Source organism: Oncorhynchus mykiss, chromosome 12, assembly GCF_013265735.2.
Source record: "Oncorhynchus mykiss isolate Arlee chromosome 12, USDA_OmykA_1.1, whole genome shotgun sequence".
Lineage (NCBI taxonomy): Eukaryota > Metazoa > Chordata > Actinopteri > Salmoniformes > Salmonidae > Oncorhynchus > Oncorhynchus mykiss.
The window spans coordinates 95,795,707-95,814,564 of NC_048576.1; the positions used below are offsets into that span (position 1 = coordinate 95,795,707).

The window sequence follows — 18,858 nt, forward strand, 5'->3', positions numbered from 1 at the left end:
TTAGCAGTGCCTCTCTGCCTAACACACACAGCCCCCATCAAACCATCAACACCCATACCAGTGGACTTACCTTGTGTGCGTGTGCTCTGGTTCTCGTGAGGCCTAATCGAACGTGAAGTTAACACGCGTGTGTGTGAGACATCTGGTTCTGAGTCGCATTCAGGAGCCAAGCCTTTCTTTCTTTCCACTGCTATCATTTAGAGCAGGAGAGGAAAACAGTCCTCTCCACTCCTCTTCTTCTCTGCTATTCTGTTCTTTTCTCCACTCCTCTTCTTCTCCTCTATTCTGTTATTTTCTCCACTCCTCTTCTTCTCCTCTATTCTGTTCTTTTCTCCTCCACTCTTCTTCTCCTCTATTCTGTTCTTTTCGCCACTCCTCTTCTTCTCCTCTATTCTGTTCTTTTCTCCACTCCTCTTCTTCTCCTCTATTCTGTTCTTTTCTCCACTCCTCTTCTTCTCCTCTATTCTGTTCTTTTCTCCACTCCTCTTCTTCTCCTCTATTCTGTTCTTTTCTCCACTCCTCTTCTTCTCTGCTATTCTGTTCTTTTCTCCGCTATTCTCTCATCTGCTATTCTTTACACAAACCTCTAAAGCCTTGTTCACACTGATGGCCTTAATGCTCAAATCAGTTTTGTTTTTCCAATCCGTTTTGGAATACTGACTGTCCAAACAGCAAGTTACAAGTGACCAGATCGGTTCAGACAGCAGTCATGGCTATGCTAGTTGTCATAGTAATGGCGGGTGTGTGCGCAGTGGTGTAGGCTGATTGGTGTTGATGCTCGTGGTTCCTATCACTCAGAAGTTACGTAACAAGCTAAGGTGACAACAGTGCCTGCCATGGACGTGTCCCAGTTGGTTTGAATGTTCAAAATCACAGTGTAAGAACACTTTTAAAGCCCCATATGATATGATCCAACTTTCAAAACAAGTTGTTTTTGGCAAGCCCCAGCAGTCAACTAGTTCAGGGTTTCCCAAACTCGGTCCCGGGGCCCCCCATGGGTGCACGTTTTGGTTTATGCCCTAGCACTACACAGCTGATTCAAATAACCAACTCATCATCAAGCTTTGATTGTTTGAATCAGCTGTCTAGTGCTAGGACAAAAAACTAAATGTGTCCCGGGGGGGTCAAACTGTCAACAGAGTAGCTGCAAGCAACAAGATATGCCAAATAACTTTTAAAAAACTCTTCAGCGCAAAAAAAATAATCAGATTTGACCATTCAGACACAAGTCACATGGCCAGGAATCAGATTTATATCTGTCTTCAAACCATCTACGAAGTTGGTTTGAAATCTGTCTTGAAATATCTGATCAAGCTTTTTGGCTGTTCAGACTGCATGAAAAAGAACAGATTAGAATCTGATATGCCAAAAAAATGGATTTGAGTCACTTCAACCTGCCAATGTGAACAAGGCTTAGTCCTTTATATTCTATCCAGAGTTTGGGGATGCAAAATAATACACTGCTTAGATGTGGAAGCCTTCCTTTACTGGTATTTATGCCATACAGTCGTTTTTGTATGCCTGCCCAGCAGTACTGGCGGTAGATTCATGGAGGGCATTGTGTACCCTGGTAGAATCCCCGGTAAACTGTTTGAATCTCAGGTATCTGGTAGCCAGCCTACACTCATAATTCAGTGTTCATATCTGAAACTGCACCAATATAATGATCCACAATGTATTCACAAGAGACGTGTGTGTGATGTTTAAAGCCCAGACAGTTAACAGTAGTTAATTTCCTGTGTGCCTCTCTCTCTCTATCTCCTTGTGAATGACTCTGGGTAATGAGCCCAGCTTTCCAATAATGACTGTCACCACTTTATCATTAGCCTTTTAATACACTGTTAATCTGAGAGTCACATCTCTCTTTCTGCCTTCTCTCCCTCCTCTTTTTCTTTTTCTTCTCTCGCTCTCTATCATTTGTCATTTATCTCTGTCCTCTTTCTCTCTTTTTTAAACTATATGGTTCTCCAATCTCTCTCTCTCCCACTATCCCTTGTTCAAATGTGCTCTCCCTTTTCTGTCTCTCTAGGTTCTGCAGGAGAAGATGGAGAATCTCCAGAGGCAGCTGCACTCCTCCGAGAAGAAACTACTGAACAAAGAGTTAGAGAACCAGGAGCAGGTAACAGATTCCCTCTTCTCACCTTCAACCTCACCCCTCAACTTCACCCCCTCAGACTCACCCCTCAACTTCACCCCCTCACCCCTAAGACTTACCCATCAGTCTCACCCACAACCCTCTACCTCACCCCTCAGCCTCACCCGTGTACCTTATCCACTCTACTTAAACCCTCTACCTCACCCCTCTACCTCAACCCCCTACGTCAACCTTCAGTTTCACCCTCTCTTCTCTTCCTCTCTCTCCCCTATATTCTTCCCAACCCCTAGTTCAGAGGCAGAGATTTTCCAAATTCCTCGAGATCCGGCTTCAAAAGCCAGCACTATGGGGCAGGAATGTTCAGAGGGAATCCTGAACCACTGCACACACACTCGCACACAGACACACACCAGCCCCGGAGCCATGGCCCCTGTGAGCTCTGTAATCACAGGTCTGCTTTGACCTTGACACACATGGAGAAGAAAGGCAGTAATCACCACGTAGCAGGCTGGCTGGTGGTCTCTCTGTCTCTGGCTGGGCCTGTGTACCTCCAGGCTGCTATGTACCAATGGAGACAACTCTTGGTCCTGGGGAGCCGCCCAGTGACCCTTACACACACTTTGCTGGAACAGCTCCATGTCGGACGGACATAAATCTCCCCAGAATGGGTCAGTGGTGCTAGGGTAGTAGGGCCACCAGCCGGTGGGTTGACCCAGTCCTAGATGCTTTTTCCTCTCATCCAACCTAGTTAAAAGGACAGGGCTTAACCTAAACTTCTGCAAGGTGAACTTTTTCCAAGGTTGTACAGACTTTCATTATGCAAATCGTCAAAGGTGTGTTAGGCGTGTAGGATTCTCCATTGAACATGCGTTTAGTCTAGGAACAAACTCAATCTGTGTCTGGGAGACTGGCCTATAACTATGTCTGAAGTCAACTCATTCCTATGGGCTTCACTGAGACTGTGTTTACCTGGTGGTCTGTGTCTGACTGGAGATGGGCCCTCTCAGTGTAGTGATAGTGAGACTCTGTTCTCTATACCTCCTTACTAGGAGAGAGAGGCTCTCGGAGGCTGGTGTGTTGTATGTGTGTGTTCGTGTGTGTGTTTTTGCATGTCTGTGTGTGTGTCTGTGCGACTGATGTGTGTGTTAATAAAACCTGAGGCCTACTAGCTCACTAACTCTCAGGGATATTGCCCAAGTTTATCTGCCAAGACATGTCTTTGTAATCTGATCTCACACACTAAAACAGCTTCTCTGCCCAAGACTTCACACAGATGTTTCCCGCCTGCTTCTTCCAGAGCCCTCTCGGACTCCCCGCTGTAAAATGGCGGCTCGGCTGCACCTCACGGTGAGGTTCAGTCTGTCTGAAGACAATCAAAAGTACACTGGTTATTTACAGATCAATCAGCCGCTGGTGTTGAGCAGTTCTGTGTGTAACTCACTGCACTAGTAACTAACCCATCCTGGATTGTAACAGTTCACACAGATCTGTTTTCTTATCGCTCTTTCTCTTTTTAGTCACTTCTCTGTGAAGCTCTTTATTTTTTTCAAGGAAGCGAAGCGTTTTTGAATTCAAAGCGTTTCTCAACGAACTCTCAGAGTGCAACTGAGAGATGTGGAGGCGCAAACTTTGTGAGCGGCGTGGTTTTTGATGTACCCCCTTGTATCTGACAAGGTTTTTGTCACTCCAGAATCTTCCAACAACGAGCACAATCTGCCCCCCCCCCCCCCCCCCATCGTCATTAGCATAACTCAAGCTACGTGGCAAACTTCATTTGAATGTTCAAAGTGTCAACACCGTGTTTCTTTCGTCTGGCAGCTGTCAAAAACCTTGGTGTGTGACAGACAGTATCAAGCGCTGGGGGAAAGTCAAAACCACCAGCACAATCTAAAGACTATATATAGATGAAATGTTGTCATTTTAAGAGGATAGCAGGAGAACAAGTTAAAAGACTTCTGCTTCTCTCAGGAGCTTCAAAATGGAATCTAACGCTTCATCAGGAACAACAATAAACTCCTATTTTCCTTTTAAAAGAGGGTGGAGATGAAACCGTTGTCTCTGTGTGGAAAGTCAGATTGTTCCTCTCACTCTCTCTCTCTCTGACGGATGCTTTGGAGAACAGTTGCACTGTTTTACATCCTGAGTCTGTCAATGGCCAAAACCTGGCGCCTAGGTTTGATCAGCCACTGTCTTCAAAAGTTCCTTACATCTGTGTGATCGGCGAGGAGCCGCTTTAAAAGCCTCCTCTCCTCACATCCCTCCATCCACCTGTCTAAAGACTAAACAGGCCTTTACTGTACAGAGAGGGATTCAGAAAGAGAGAGATGAAGCGAGGGAGCGATATTATAAATGAGTTATAGAACAGCCCGTGAGAAACAGAACTGAAAGAAAGTGAAGTCTCTCAGAAAAAGGCTTCCATATTCAGCTGGAGTGTTCGATGTGATCCTTCAGTCAACTCGGGAGATTCAGTGAATTTCAATTCACTATCGCTCACCTGCTCTCACCACTCTGAGCCCCAGACTGCTTACCATCCCAGATCCCACCGCTGCCACCAAATTTTGCAGTTGAAATGGAATTGACCTGGTTCTGACTGATGTCATTGACTTCTATTCTATCCATGTGTTGAATATATACACAGCTGAAAATAGTTCACTAGGTCCTTTGCCTGACCTACTGTAGTGTAGTATCTACGTCTGGGTTAGCATAGCTAGCGTGTATTAGCCACAACAAAGGTGCTGCCATAGAAAATGGCTGCTCTGCCTCTCTCCACCCCTGCACATTGCCCAGTAAACCAGGACACCCAATTGCCTTGGTGAGACATACATTAGCCTTATGATCACTAAAGCTTTGTCTCCAAGGCACTCCCCAGTTGTTTATAGATCAGTGTAGATGGGCTGTGTATATATCTACCCATCCTCAGGCCTACAGTGGTTCCTCCTTTGAAAGTTGTGAGCTTACACTGCGGGACTTAGAGGTACCCAGCGTCATGGCTTCATTTCTCCAGGCCACCGCAAGGGTGAGTTAGAGAATTCATTATGCATTTGGGTCCCAAGGTTTTTATATGACCAATCATATCGAGTGGTTCCAATGACGAATTTGACGTAAGCCACCCGTCCCTGGGGCTTTCTTCAACAAAGATGGCTGACAAAACATTACGGTGGAACCAAATGTAAGTTGTCATAACGAGTCAAGCAAAACATTTACAATTGAGAGGAATATGTTAGTTAATGTAGAGACAAACGTTTGTGCATATTTTTGTCATAAAGTTAATTTACGAAAATCGCTATTTAGCAAGTTATTTGACTGGCTAACATTAGCCAGCTAGCTAGCTAGTGTTGTGACAGGAGAATTAATTTGTCATTTGTGTTGTTTAATGTTTTAGGGACTCCTGAGAAAACCAGCAAACCAGGCTGTCGTCTTGTGCAACAGTGGATATAAAGAATCTAGCTAGCTAAAGCATTTACTGCAAATTGAATATACAATTGTGTAAGCTTGCCTTGCAATGCAGCTGAAGTAACATAGCTAGCTAACTAAACGAAACGACATCTCACTTTCATCTGCGTTTATTTTCAGCACACTTAACATGTGTAAATATTTGTATGAACATAAGGTTCAACAACTGAGACATAAACTGAACAAGTTCCACAGACATGTGACTAACAGAAATGGAATAATGTGTCCCTGAACAAAGGGGGTCAAAATAAAAAGTAACAGTCAGTATCTGGTGTGGCCACCAGCTGCATTAAGTACTCCAGTGCATCTCCTCCTCATGGACTGCACCAGATTAGCCAGTTCTTGTTACCCCACTCTTCCACCAAGGCCCCTGCAAGTTCCCAGACATTTCTGGGGGAAATGGCCCTAGCCCTCTGATCCAACAGGTCCCAGACGTGGTCAATGGGATTGAGATTTGGGCTCTTCGCTGGCCATGGCAGTACACTGACATTCCTGGCTTGCAGGGATTCACGCACAGAACGAGCAGTATGGCTGGTGGCATTGTCATGCTGGAGGGTCATGTCAGGATGAGCCTGTAGGAAGGGAACCACATGAGGGAGGAGGATGTCTTCCCTCGAACGCACAGCGTTGAGATTGCCTGCAATGACAACAAGCTCAGCCCAATGATGCTGTGACACACCGCCCCCGACTATGACGGACCCTCCACCTCCAAATCGATCCCGCTCCAGAGTACAGGCCTCGGTGTAACACTCATTACTTCGACGATAAACGCAAATCCAACCATCACCCCTGGTGAGACAAAACAGCGACTCATCAGTGAAGATTGGCACTTTTTGCCAATCATGTCTGGTCCAGCAACGGTGGGTTAGGCAATGCCAGTGATGTCTGGTGAGGACCTGCTTTACAACAGGCCTACAAGCCCTCAGTCCAGCCTCTCTCAGCCTATTGCGGACAGTCTGAGCACTGATTGAAGTATTGTGCATTCCTGGTGTAACTCGGGCAGTTGTTGTTGCCATCCTGTACCTGTCCCGCAGGTGTGATGTTCGGATGTACCTATTCTATGCAGGTGTTGTTATACGTGGTCTGCTTCTGCGAGGACAATCACCTGCCCATCCTGTCTACCTGTAGCGCTGTCTTAGGCGTCTCACAGTACGGACATTGCAATTTATTTCCCTGGCCACATCTGCAGTCCTCATGCCTACCTGCAGCATGCCCAAGGCACGTTCACGCAGATGAGCAGGGACCATGGGCATCTTTCTTTTGGTGTTTTTCAGAGTCAATAGAAAGGCCTCTTTAGTGTCCTAAGTGTTCATAACTGACCTTAAATGCCTACCGTCTGTAAGTCGTTAGTGTCTTAACGACCGTTCCACAGGTGCATGTTCATTAATTGTTTATGGTTCATTGAACAAGCATGGAAAACAGTGTTTAACTTCTTGACGCACCCATCCCGTTACCGGGATCATTTTTATCAACATCCGCTGAATTGCAGCGCGCCAAATTCAAATTAAATTACTAAAAATATTTAATTTTCATGAAATCACAAGTGCGATATAGCAAAACACAGCTTAGCTTGTTGTTAATCCACCTGGGGTGTCAGATTTCAATAAAGCTTTTCAGCGAAGGCATACCAAGCGTTTATGTAAGAACATCTCTCTCAGTAGACAAAATATTACAAACAGCTAGCAGCCAAGTAGATTGGTCACGAAAGTCAGAAAAGCAATAAATGAAATCGCTTACCTTTGATGATCTTCGGATGTTTGCACTCACGAGACTCCGTTACACAATAAATGTTCCTTTTGTTCCATAAAGATTATTTTTATATCCAAAATAAAAATTTGTAGAAACATGTCAAATGTGTTTTATATAAATAATCTAATAATATAATCGATAATATGTCAACCGGAATGTAGCTTCTTCAATAGGAAGAGAGAGAGAAAATGGCTGTTCCAAGCTGTAGCGCATGAAAAACTCTGCTGGCACCCTGCCATCCACTGACGCGATGGGTTCTTTCTCGCTCATTTTTCAAAATAAAAGCCTGAAACTATGTATAAAGACTGTTCACACCTTGAGGAAGCCATAGGAAAAGGAATCTGGTTGATATCCCTTTAAATGGAGGCAAGTCATCCAATGGAACAGAGAGCTTTCAAGAAAAACAGCACTTCCTTGTTGGATTTTTCTCAGGTTTTCGCCTGTAATATCAGTTCTGTTATACTCACAGACAATATTTTGACAGTTTTGGTAACTTTCGAGTGTTTTCTATCCTAATCTGACAATTATATGCATATTCTAGATTCTGGGCCTGAGAAATAGGCAGTTTAAATTGGGTACGTTTTTCAGCCAAACATGAAAATACTGCCCCCTACACTCAACAAGTTAAAGCCTTTACAATGAAGATCTGTGAAGTTATTTAGATTTGTACGAATTGTCTTAGAAATACAGGGTCCTGAAAAAGGGTTTATTTATGTACTTGCTTTTTATGTAGTGGAGGATAAAAATAACTGAATGCCTATGGATGTGTAGCCGATCTGTGTAAAACGTTTGGTAAAACGTTTACCTTTGATGACCTTCGGATGTTTTCACTCACGAGACTCCCAGTTACACAACAAATGTTCCTTTTGTTCCATAAAGATTAGTTTTATACCCAAAATACCTCTGTTTGTTTGTCGCGTTATGTTCAGAAATCCACAGGAAAGAGCGGTCACGACAACGCAGACGTATATTCCAAATAATATCCATAATGTCCACAGAAACATGTCAAATGTTTTTTATAATCAATCCTCAGGTTGTTTTTAAAATATATATTAGATATATTATATCAACCGGGTGTGTAGGTTTTTCAATAACACCAGGAGAAACAATGGCCGCTCTACTCTATAGCGCAAAACTCACTCTGAGAGCCCCAACCTATCCAATTACGCAATGTGATCTTTCACGCTCATTTTTTTACAGTTTTGAAAACGTTAGAGTGTTTTCTATCCTAATCTGACAATTATATGCATATTCTAGTTTCTGGGGCTGAGAAATAGGCAGTTTCAAATGGGTACGTTCTTTAGCCAAAAACGAAAATACTGCCCCCTACACGCAAAAGGTTAACTATGCAAAAGACTAGAAACATGATTGATTTGTAATTCATATATACAGAAAAAAACTATGCATATCTAACTCCCTTCATCTGCATTAATCTGAGGAACCAGGATAGTATTTCAAGGAGATACATAATTTCAACCAGTGGAGAATGTGAAACACTTTATTGAAAGAAGTTCATTATCCAGGTGTTATGAATACATAATACATTTATTGTAATTATGATCATTGACGATGACGGGACTGGCTTCCTCTCTCACATCAAAACATACCTGCAGATGAGAGACAGATGGATAGAGAGAGTGCATGATTAAGCCCTGTTTTTCTTTTGTTCTAACACGGTCAGTCATCATAATCATCAGGAGGTGAAATTCAAAACTGACCTTGGATCATTAACTCTGGGACTACTACATCTGTCTGTATTTCAATGTCAGCATCTCTTTAATAATACTTCCTGTTGTCCCGACCAAGTGACCTCTTGCCTATGACCATGCTGTGCCCTCTGTGTCAGCCAGTTCAGATGCGGGAGGGGTTCACCAAAGCAGCTGATATAATCTAGATGATTTAGGGAGAAGGGAGAGAGAGATGAAGTGAAGAAGAGAGATGGTTATTGTGTGTGTGGTCTCACCTGGTGTCCACACTAAGTGACTACAGAGTACTTTATGCTGAAAAACAGACACATGAGGACAAACAATAGAAGATAATGTCAATAGAAGATACTGTATGTGACGCAGACACCTATCGGAGTGTACCTGAAACATTTAAATATAGAGGGCTGTGTCTCACCACTTGGTTATTGCAAGGCCAACCCCCCAGGGAAATCAGAACTTGGCAGCAACAGATAGTCCAGTGAAAATGGTTTATGTGGTGTAAATCTGAAAATTAGCAGCTAACATTTTATGGGTTTTTTAATGAATGCATGTGAGACAGGTTGCATGTACAACAAGACAGGCAGAGATGAAGAGAGAAAAAGAACACAGAACAGTTTAATTACCTCTGCTTATGGACACTTTACCCAGCAATAAAGCTTCCACGGCATGTTCCTCGGACAGTGAACATCTGGCAATATCTACATTTTTCGACCCCTTGATCAGCTTAGTATAGTAGGAAACTGTATTATGAATATATATATATATATATATATATATATATATATATACAGTGCCTTGCGAAAGTATTCGGCCCCCTTGAACTTTGCGACCTTTTGCCACATTTCAGGCTTCAAACATAAAGATATAAAACTGTATTTTTTTTGTGAATAATCAACAACAAGTGGGACACAATCATGAAGTGGAACGACATTTATTGGATATTTCAAACTTTTTTAACAAATCAAAAACTGAAAAATTGGGCGTGCAAAATTATTCAGCCCCCTTAAGTTAATACTTTGTAGCGCCACCTTTTGCTGCGATTACAGCTGTAAGTCGCTTGGGGTATGTCTCTATCAGTTTTGCACATCGAGAGACTGAAATTTTTTCCCATTCCTCCTTGCAAAACAGCTCGAGCTCAGTGAGGTTGGATGGAGAGCATTTGTGAACAGCAGTTTTCAGTTCTTTCCACAGATTCTCGATTGGATTCAGGTCTGGACTTTTGACTTGGCCATTCTAACACCTGGATATGTTTATTTTTGAACCATTCCATTGTAGATTTTGCTTTATGTTTTGGATCATTGTCTTGTTGGAAGACAAATCTCCGTCCCAGTCTCAGGTCTTTTGCAGACACCATCAGGTTTTCTTCCAGAATGGTCCTGTATTTGGCTCCATCCATCTTCCCATCAATTTTAACCATCTTCCCTGTCCCTGCTGAAGAAAAGCAGGCCCAAACCATGATGCTGCCACCACCATGTTTGACAGTGGGGATGGTGTGTTCAGCTGTGTTGCTTTTACGCCAAACATAACGTTTTGCATTGTTGCCAAAAAGTTACATTTTGGTTTCATCTGACCAGAGCACCTTCTTCCACATGTTTGGTGTGTCTCCCAGGTGGCTTGTGGCAAACTTTAAACAACACTTTTTATGGATATCTTTAAGAAATGGCTTTCTTCTTGCCACTCTTCCATAAAGGCCAGATTTGTGCAATATACGACTGATTGTTGTCCTATGGACAGAGTCTCCCACCTCAGCTGTAGATCTCTGCAGTTCATCCAGAGTGATCATGGGCCTCTTGGCTGCATCTCTGATCAGTCTTCTCCTTGTATGAGCTGAAAGTTTAGAGGGACGGCCAGGTCTTGGTAGATTTGCAGTGGTCTGATACTCCTTCCATTTCAATATTATCACTTGCACAGTGCTCCTTGGGATGTTTAAAGCTTGGGAAATCTTTTTGTATCCAAATCCGGCTTTAAACTTCTTCACAACAGTATCTCGGACCTGCCTGGTGTGTTCCTTGTTCTTCATGATGCTCTCTGCGCTTTTAACGGACCTCTGAGACTATCACGGTGCAGGTGCATTTATACGGAGACTTGATTACACACAGGTGGATTGTATTTATCATCATTAGTCATTTAGGTCAACATTGAATCATTCAGAGATCCTCACTGAACTTCTGGAGAGAGTTTGCTGCACTGAAAGTAAAGGGGCTGAATAATTTTGCACGCCCAATTTTTCAGTTTTTGATTTGTTAAAAAAGTTTGAAATATCCAATAAATGTCGTTCCACTTCATGATTGTGTCCCACTTGTTGTTGATTCTTCACAAAAAAATACAGTTTTATATCTTTATGTTTGAAGCCTGAAATGTGGCAAAAGGTCGCAAAGTTCAAGGGGGCCGAATACTTTCGCAAGGCACTGTATATATATGAATCAGACTTGTATTAGAGAACTCTCTTTTCAAACAGGCAGTACATACAGCTCACATCTTACCTAACAGGGGACAACACAATTAAGCACTGCAGTGTTCCACTAACTAAGTCCACCTGCAGCCATTACATCGCATTACATAGCATTCCAGCTGCAGAGCATATCCTCTATAATGTGATCTAGAGCTCTTTGTGTCTGTCCTACAGTACAACGCCCAGGCTAATGATGATCTAATACAGCTGGCTGAAACGTCATTAGGCTGGTGGCCAGGTAGACATCTCTATTATACAGTATACCCTCTCGCTGTCAGACAAGAAAAGTGAAGGGGTAATATATTACCCCCTAGGAGATCTGTTTCGCTTATCCCCTCTTCCTTTCTTGCTTTCTTTCTCTATTTTTCATTTTACCTCTCTTTCTCATCATCTCTCTCTTGTCCTCTCTCTCTCTCTCAATCTTTCTCTCTCTCGTCCCATCTCTCTCTCTCAATCTTTCTCTCTCGTCCTCTCTCTCTCTCGTCATCTCTCGTCCTCTCTTTCTCTCTCAATCTTTCTCTCTCTCGTCCCATCTCTCTCTCAATCTTTCTCTCTCTCGTCCCATCTCTCTCTCAATCTTTCTCTCTCTCGTCCTCTCTCATCCTCTCTCTCTCTTTCTCCCCCTTCTCTAGTACTCATAGTTATTCAATTAAACATTCATGGCCTGTCTACTTTGATTAGTCTCAATCCTGTGAGTAGAGGCTCCAGTCCACCCTGCAGTGTAGCCCAGTGAATTCTAGTTACCCTGAATCTGATCTATGGGACGGAAAACGGACAGGGAGTTGTCGGGAGGGCGCTAGTCATTTAGATTGAAGTGTGTACACCCTTACTGCTGTGGTAACTTAAATACTGCACTGTACGTACTGTATATGCATTAAGAATGCAGCCAGTGAATTCTAGTTACCCTGAATCTGATCTATGGGACGGAAAACGGACAGGGAGTTGTCGGGAGGGCGCTAGTCATTTAGATTGAAGTGTGTACACCCTTACTGCTGTGGTAACTTAAATACTGCACTGTACGTACTGTATATGCATTAAGAATGCAGCCAGGGAACTTGAATGGAAAGCTTGCAAAGAATCCCAATACTTTTACATTGGATGTGGTTTATGAGGACAGTGATCATTTAACCGTTGTTTGTTCGTTCTGTGTTTTTTGGTCTTGAGTGTTTTGTCTGGGTGCCATCTTGTTATAACTGCCTCCCTCTCAGGGGTTCTACACTTTTTTTTTTACTTGTTGCTTGTTGGCATCCCAAATTACAGCCTGTAAAATATTATTTTTTGCGTATGTTTGAAATTGTTCATTCTCAAATTACTCATGGCTCCCTTTCTCACGGAGGAAAGAAACAAAAGAAAATTGATAGACTTTTTCTCCTGATGATGTTATTGGCCCGACACTTTTAAATGAGGTGGGAGGGAGAACATTTTGGGCTAAGTGGCAAAGGCCTAATCTACTGCACACTGTGCTGAGACAAAAAGAGCTGTTCTGTGTTGGGATCATTTATACTCTCCCCCTTTGAAGTGCGTCCAAATCCCTTTCATTGTGCCCCTGAAAGATTCATTACAGAAAACCAGATCAATCAGTTAAATCCACAACAGGAAAATTATTTTTGGAAAACCAATTTTCTAATACTTGGCCTCTCTCTCTCTCTCTCTCTCTCTCTCTCTCTCTCTCTCTCTCTCTCTCTCTCTCTCTCTCGAACTGAATATCTAAAGAAAAATAAAGAGGAAATAACTGGACTTCGGCATGCTAAAAATGTAATAGTAGGAATAGTTTGGGGCTCTCCCTAGTTATCAGTCAATCAATCAATCAATCAAATGTCTTTATAAGTCCCTTTTACATCAGCAGATGTCACAAAGTGCCTATACAGAAACCCAGCCTAAAACCCCAAACAGCAAGCAATACAGATGTAGAAGCATGGTGGCTAGGAAAAACTCCCTAGAAAGGTAGGAACCTAGGACCAAACCTAGAGAAGAACCAGGCTCTGAGGGGTGAAACCTCTCAGTTTGTCATTACAGCATGTCTGCCTACTGAACCTTCAGTACATGCTCTGTGTGTGTTTGTGGGCATGGAGGAATGGCTAACCAAACGTTTTAAACTTTGTAATCAGACTATGGTTTTCTCCAGTGTAATTTAGCTCCAGACAGCCCTCTCTGTGCCCGACATAGGGAGGGCTGGTGTGTTTGATGTGTTCTGTCTGTTCTTTCAAACCCAGCTGGGCCTGGGTCTAAAAGTCAAGGGTGGTCAATTCTGGTCCAGGAGGGCGGAAGTAAATGTCTGCTCAGGCCCAGATTTATTAAGACACCTGATTCAGATAATGATGGTCTCTAAAATGAATATGGTGATTAGTTCATTTGAATTAGGTGTGTTTGTGCTGAGCTGGAACACAAACCTGCAGCTACTGCATACCCTAAGGGTTACGCTGAGTTGGCCACATGTGGTCTATGGTGGCCGTGATCTTTTTATTAGCCAATAAGGGGCGATGTGTGTATAATTACTCTTTGGTCAATTAATAGAAGCTCTTGTCCAGAGACACTTACAATAAGTGTATTGAACCACATCCTCTCTTTCTTCCTGTTCCTCCTCCTGTTCCTCTCCCTGCAGGTGACGGTGGTGCTTCAGGAGTGTGCGATGAAAATGAAAGGGCTGATGCCAGCTGAGCTGCGACAGGAGCTGGAGGACACCATCTCCTCTCTCAAGTCTCAGGTAGGAACAAGTCCTGCATGGGACACTATACACAGGACACTCACAGCCTATATCTAACTCACCAAATTAAACTAATCCACATATCAACTAACTATCAAGATCTTGGTTAGTTGATTAATGTGTTAGTGACCTAGAGTTGTTGACCCCTGACCTATATGGAGTAATACAGACCGAGGTCCCTGTACCTGGGCAATACACTCCATACATCTCACCTTATAGACCTGCTTTCCTTTTCAGTGTTTCTTCAGATACCAACTATGAACAGTTTTCCTTTGCTGCCATTTTCTTTTCTGCTTTCCTCCCTCTCTACATATTGATAGAAACCATCCCAGACAGAACCCACACTTAGTCTCAATGTGAGTGTCAGCATTGTTTGTTTGATTCCTTGGCCGTGGTGAGGGGATATCATATGGTGGTGTAGACCAGACACCAGAGCCCATAGACATGGCTTTGGACCGGTCCACTTTGAAGCTCCCTCTCTTTCTCTAGGCTCCATCAGATCACACACAATTATTATGATCAATTACACCCCGCGTTTAACCACATTAATACTGCCGCCCAGCCGCCGTGGACAGTCTCCTATTAGTTTAACTGGGCCTTGTTCGACAAGAAAACTGTGTTGGGCGGCGTGAGGGACGGGAATTTCAAATGTAAACAATAGGCCTTTCTGTGTCGGGCTGTGGTGGAGCGGGCTGAGGGAGAGGGGGGCCCCACTAACCAACCAACAACAACATTTGGAGGGGGCCCGCATTTCTAAACTCAAACTGGCCCCAACGCCTGGCTGCTTTGGATAGCTCCGGCTGGATCTCTTTCCAGTCCTGCCACCACAAGCCTCTACCATCGGATATGTTTATACGATGTAATTCACGACCAGAACGGCCTCCCTTTTCATTGAGGATGTCTTGGGTTTTGCACATTACGACGCATTATTTTACTGAACGAAAGAGTGACTCCATGGCATCCGACCGCAGTTCCGTTTTTGCATACTGGTGCTGTTACTCCTCTGAAAGCAGCAGCTCCGCCTCTCCAACTGAAACGCTAAATCTGTTCCTGAGGTTTCCATCCAAGAGAAGGGAATGTACCATTGAGTTCCAGTACAGTAGTTACACATCAATAAATATTATAACCTTTTTGTTTCATTTGATCTAAAGAGAAGGATTTGTATTTGTTTTCATTTGTTGTGGAAGACAGTAGTATGTACAGTGCCTATAGAAAGTCTAAAGCCCCCTTCAAACTTTTCACCTTTTGTTGCCTTATAGCCTGGAGTAAAATGCATTCAAATCGTTGTTTTTCTCCATTGATCTACACATCCTACCCCACAACTTCCAAGTGAAATTTTTTTAAAATCGATACAAAATAAAACTGAAATATCTTGGTTGTAGAAGTCTCCACCGCTTTCTAATAGCAGTCCTAAATTAGCTCAGGTGTAACAAGTCACCTTCAAAATCACACACCAACTTAATTGGCCTCCACCTGTGTTGAATTGTAGTGATTCACATGATTTCAGGATCAATTCAGCAGTTCCTGTAGGTTCTGGGGATAAAACATTCTAAGGCCTGAATATCCCTTGGAGCACGGTCAAGACGATTATTAAGAAGTACAGTAGAAGGTGTATGGCACCACCAAGACCCTGCCTAAATCAGGCCGTCGCTCCAAACTGGATGACCGAGCAAGTAGGAGTCCAATGGCAACTTTGAAAGAGCTACAGGTTTTTATGGCCAAGACTGGTCAAAGTGTGTATGTGACAACAATATCCCAAGCACTCCACAAATCTGCCATATAGGGTGGCAAGATGGAAGCCATTATTCAAGAAAGCCCACCGGTCTTGAAGTAGGCAAAGTAGCCATGTGGCAAAACGTTTTGGCCTAAATGCAAAGCGTTACGTTTGGCCAAACCCAATACCCATCATACCCGCAAACCCATCACCCAAAGAACAACGTCCCTACTGTGAAGCATGTTGGTGGTAGCATCATGTTATGGGGAGGTTTTTCAGTGGCAGGTTCTGGGAGACTAGTCAGGATCAAGGGAAAGATGAACAGAGCAAAGTACAGAGAGATCCTCACTTTTCTCACTTATCAGGATAGAAGGGGCAATGAATGAAGCAATGTACAGAAAAGTCCTTGAGGAAAACCTGCTACCCTCTGCAAGAAAGCTAAAACTGGGACGGAAGTTCCCCTTTTCAGCATGACAACGACCTGAAGCACACAGCCAAAGCTACGGTGGAGTGATTAAGTTATAAAAAGGAAACTGTCCTTGAGTGGCCCAGTCAGAGCCCCCACCTACATTTAATTAAAACATTTAAGATTGAAGATTGTTCTCCATCTATGCTCCCAAAGGAGCTTGACAGAGCTTGAGCAGTTTTATAAAGAAGAATGGTCAAATATTGCCAAATCTAGGTGTGCAAAGTTGGTTGAGACCTGGTTGAGACCTGGTTGAGACCTATCCCAACAGACTGCTGTAATTTCTGCCTAAGGTGCTTCCACCAAGTATTAACTCAGGGGGGTGGAGACATGTCCAATTATGATATTTAAGTTTTGTATTTTTAATAAATACTTTTTTCACTATATAAAAAAAAATGTCCTTAAGTGTGGAGTATGGCGTGTAGAAATATTTGTAAAAATGCATGAAACTGAGGCACTGACAAACAAAATGTGAAAAAGTTGAAGGGGGTTTAGACTTTCACTGTATGTAGTTAAGGCCTGATACTGCCTCATCTAACCCTTTGGAAGTTAACTCTTTCACTGTATGTAGTTAAGGCCTGATACTGCCTCATCTAACCCTTTGGAAGTTAACTCTTTCACTGTATGTAGTTAAGGCCTGATACTGCCTCATCTAACCCTCTTTCACTGTCCCCGTAAAGTACTAGTGACCTAGCTTTACTGACCCCATGTCTTGGATTCTCATGGTTTCACTACTGTATCAAAATCCTAACCTCTCACCTATAATCTCACTCAGTCGTCTTACTCCCTAGCCCCTACTCCCGTATTCATTATTTCCTAGCCCCCTTCCCGGTATGAATTACTCCCTAGCCCCCTACTCCCCTATGAATTACTCCCTAGCCCCCTACTCTTTTGTGAATTACCCCCTAGCCCCCTATGAATTACTCCCTACTCCCCTATAAATTACTCCCTAGTCCCCTACTCCCGTATGAATTACTCCCTAGTCCCCTACTCCCGTATGAATTACTCCCTAGCCCCCTACTCCCGTATGAATTACTCCCTAGCCCCCTACTCCCGTATGAATTACTCCCTAGCCCCCTACTCCCCTATGAATTACTCCCTAGCCCCCTACTCCCCTATGAATTACTCCCTAGCCCCCTACTACCCTATGAATTACTCCCTAGCCCCCTACTGCCCTATGAATTACTCCCTAGCCCCCTACTCCCATTTGAATTACTCCCTAGCCCCCTACTGCCCTATGAATTTCTCCCTAGGCCCCTACTCCCCTATGAATTACTCCCTAGTCCCCTACTCCCGTATGAATTACTCCCTAGCCCCATACTCCCCTATGAATTACTCCCTAGCCCCCTATGAATTACTCCCTAGTCCCCTACTCCCGTATTAATTACTCCCTAGCCCCATACTCCCCTATGAATTACTCCATAGCCCCCTACTCCCCTATGAATTACTCCCTAGCCCCCTACTCCCCTATGAATTACCCCCTAGCCCCCTACTCCCCTATGAATTACTCCCTAGTCCCCTACTCCCGTATGAATTACTCCCTAGCCCCCTACTCCCCTATGAATTACTCCCTAGCCCCCTACTCTTCTGTGAATTTCTCCCTAGCCCCCTACTCCCCTATGAATTACTCCCTAGCCCCCTACTCCCCTATAAATTACTCCCTAGCCCCCTACTCCCCTATGAATTACTCCCTAGCCCCCTACTCCCCTATGAATTACTCCCTAGTCCCCTACTCCCCTATGAATTACTCCCTAGTCCCCTACTCCCCTTTGAATTACTCCCTAGTCCCCTACTCCCCTATGAATTACTCCCTAGCCCCCTACTCCCCTATGAATTACTCCCTAGCCCCCTACTCCCCTATGAATTACTCCCTAGTCCCCTACTCCCCTATGAATTACTCCCTAGCCCCCTACTCCCGTATGAATTACCCCCTAGCCCCGTACTCCCCTATGAATTACTCCCTAGCCCCCTACTCCCGTATGAATTACTCCCTAGCCCCCTACGAATTGCTCCCTTCAACCCCTACTCCCCCCTACTCTCCAATGCTTGCCCCCTATTGCCTTAACCCTTTTCTATCTCAACCCCTTCTCTATCACTCTACTCCTATACCCTCTTACTGAGCCCCTACTGTGCATTGACCCCTGACCCCCTACTGTGTGTGTTGACCCCTTACTCTGTGTTGGCTGCAGGTGAACTTCCTCCAGAAGAGAGCTTCTGTGTTACAGGAGGACCTGGATGCCTGTCACAGCAGGAGGTAAATGTCCTGTAACGTGACTGTGATCGAGGCCTGGCGGTGGAAGCCTTTGATGTCTCGTCCATCCGTCATGCTGTCAGAGACACTGGATGTGTTTATGGAAAGCATCTATACATACCCTGTGATGAGAGTGGCCATTCAAATAGTCTGCTGCTGCCACCTGGGACAATGCTGTGATCTATCTGGGTGAACATAGGAGGCGTCGAAGTCACTCAAATTACACCACCCAAACCCAACTCAGTCATTTCATTTACTACATTGATTT

At 43.8% G+C, this 18,858-nt stretch overlaps 1 protein-coding gene across 3 annotated transcripts in view; it reads left to right on the forward strand.

Annotated features, from left to right (window-relative positions):
• Window positions 1–18,858, forward strand: part of LOC110538761 (centrosomal protein of 112 kDa-like) — a 185,734-nt gene that overhangs the window by 166,213 nt on the left and 663 nt on the right. For 2 of the 3 annotated variants that reach the window (XM_036939340.1, XM_036939341.1), the window contains exons 24-27: window positions 2,030–2,119; window positions 3,344–3,442; window positions 14,058–14,159; window positions 18,529–18,593. In XM_036939340.1, coding sequence (XP_036795235.1) covers window positions 2,030–2,119; window positions 3,344–3,442; window positions 14,058–14,159; window positions 18,529–18,593 — 356 coding nt within the window. The remainder of the gene's footprint in view (window positions 1–2,029; window positions 2,120–3,343; window positions 3,443–14,057; window positions 14,160–18,528; window positions 18,594–18,858) is intronic. The other variant, XM_036939342.1, reaches the window with a different exon arrangement.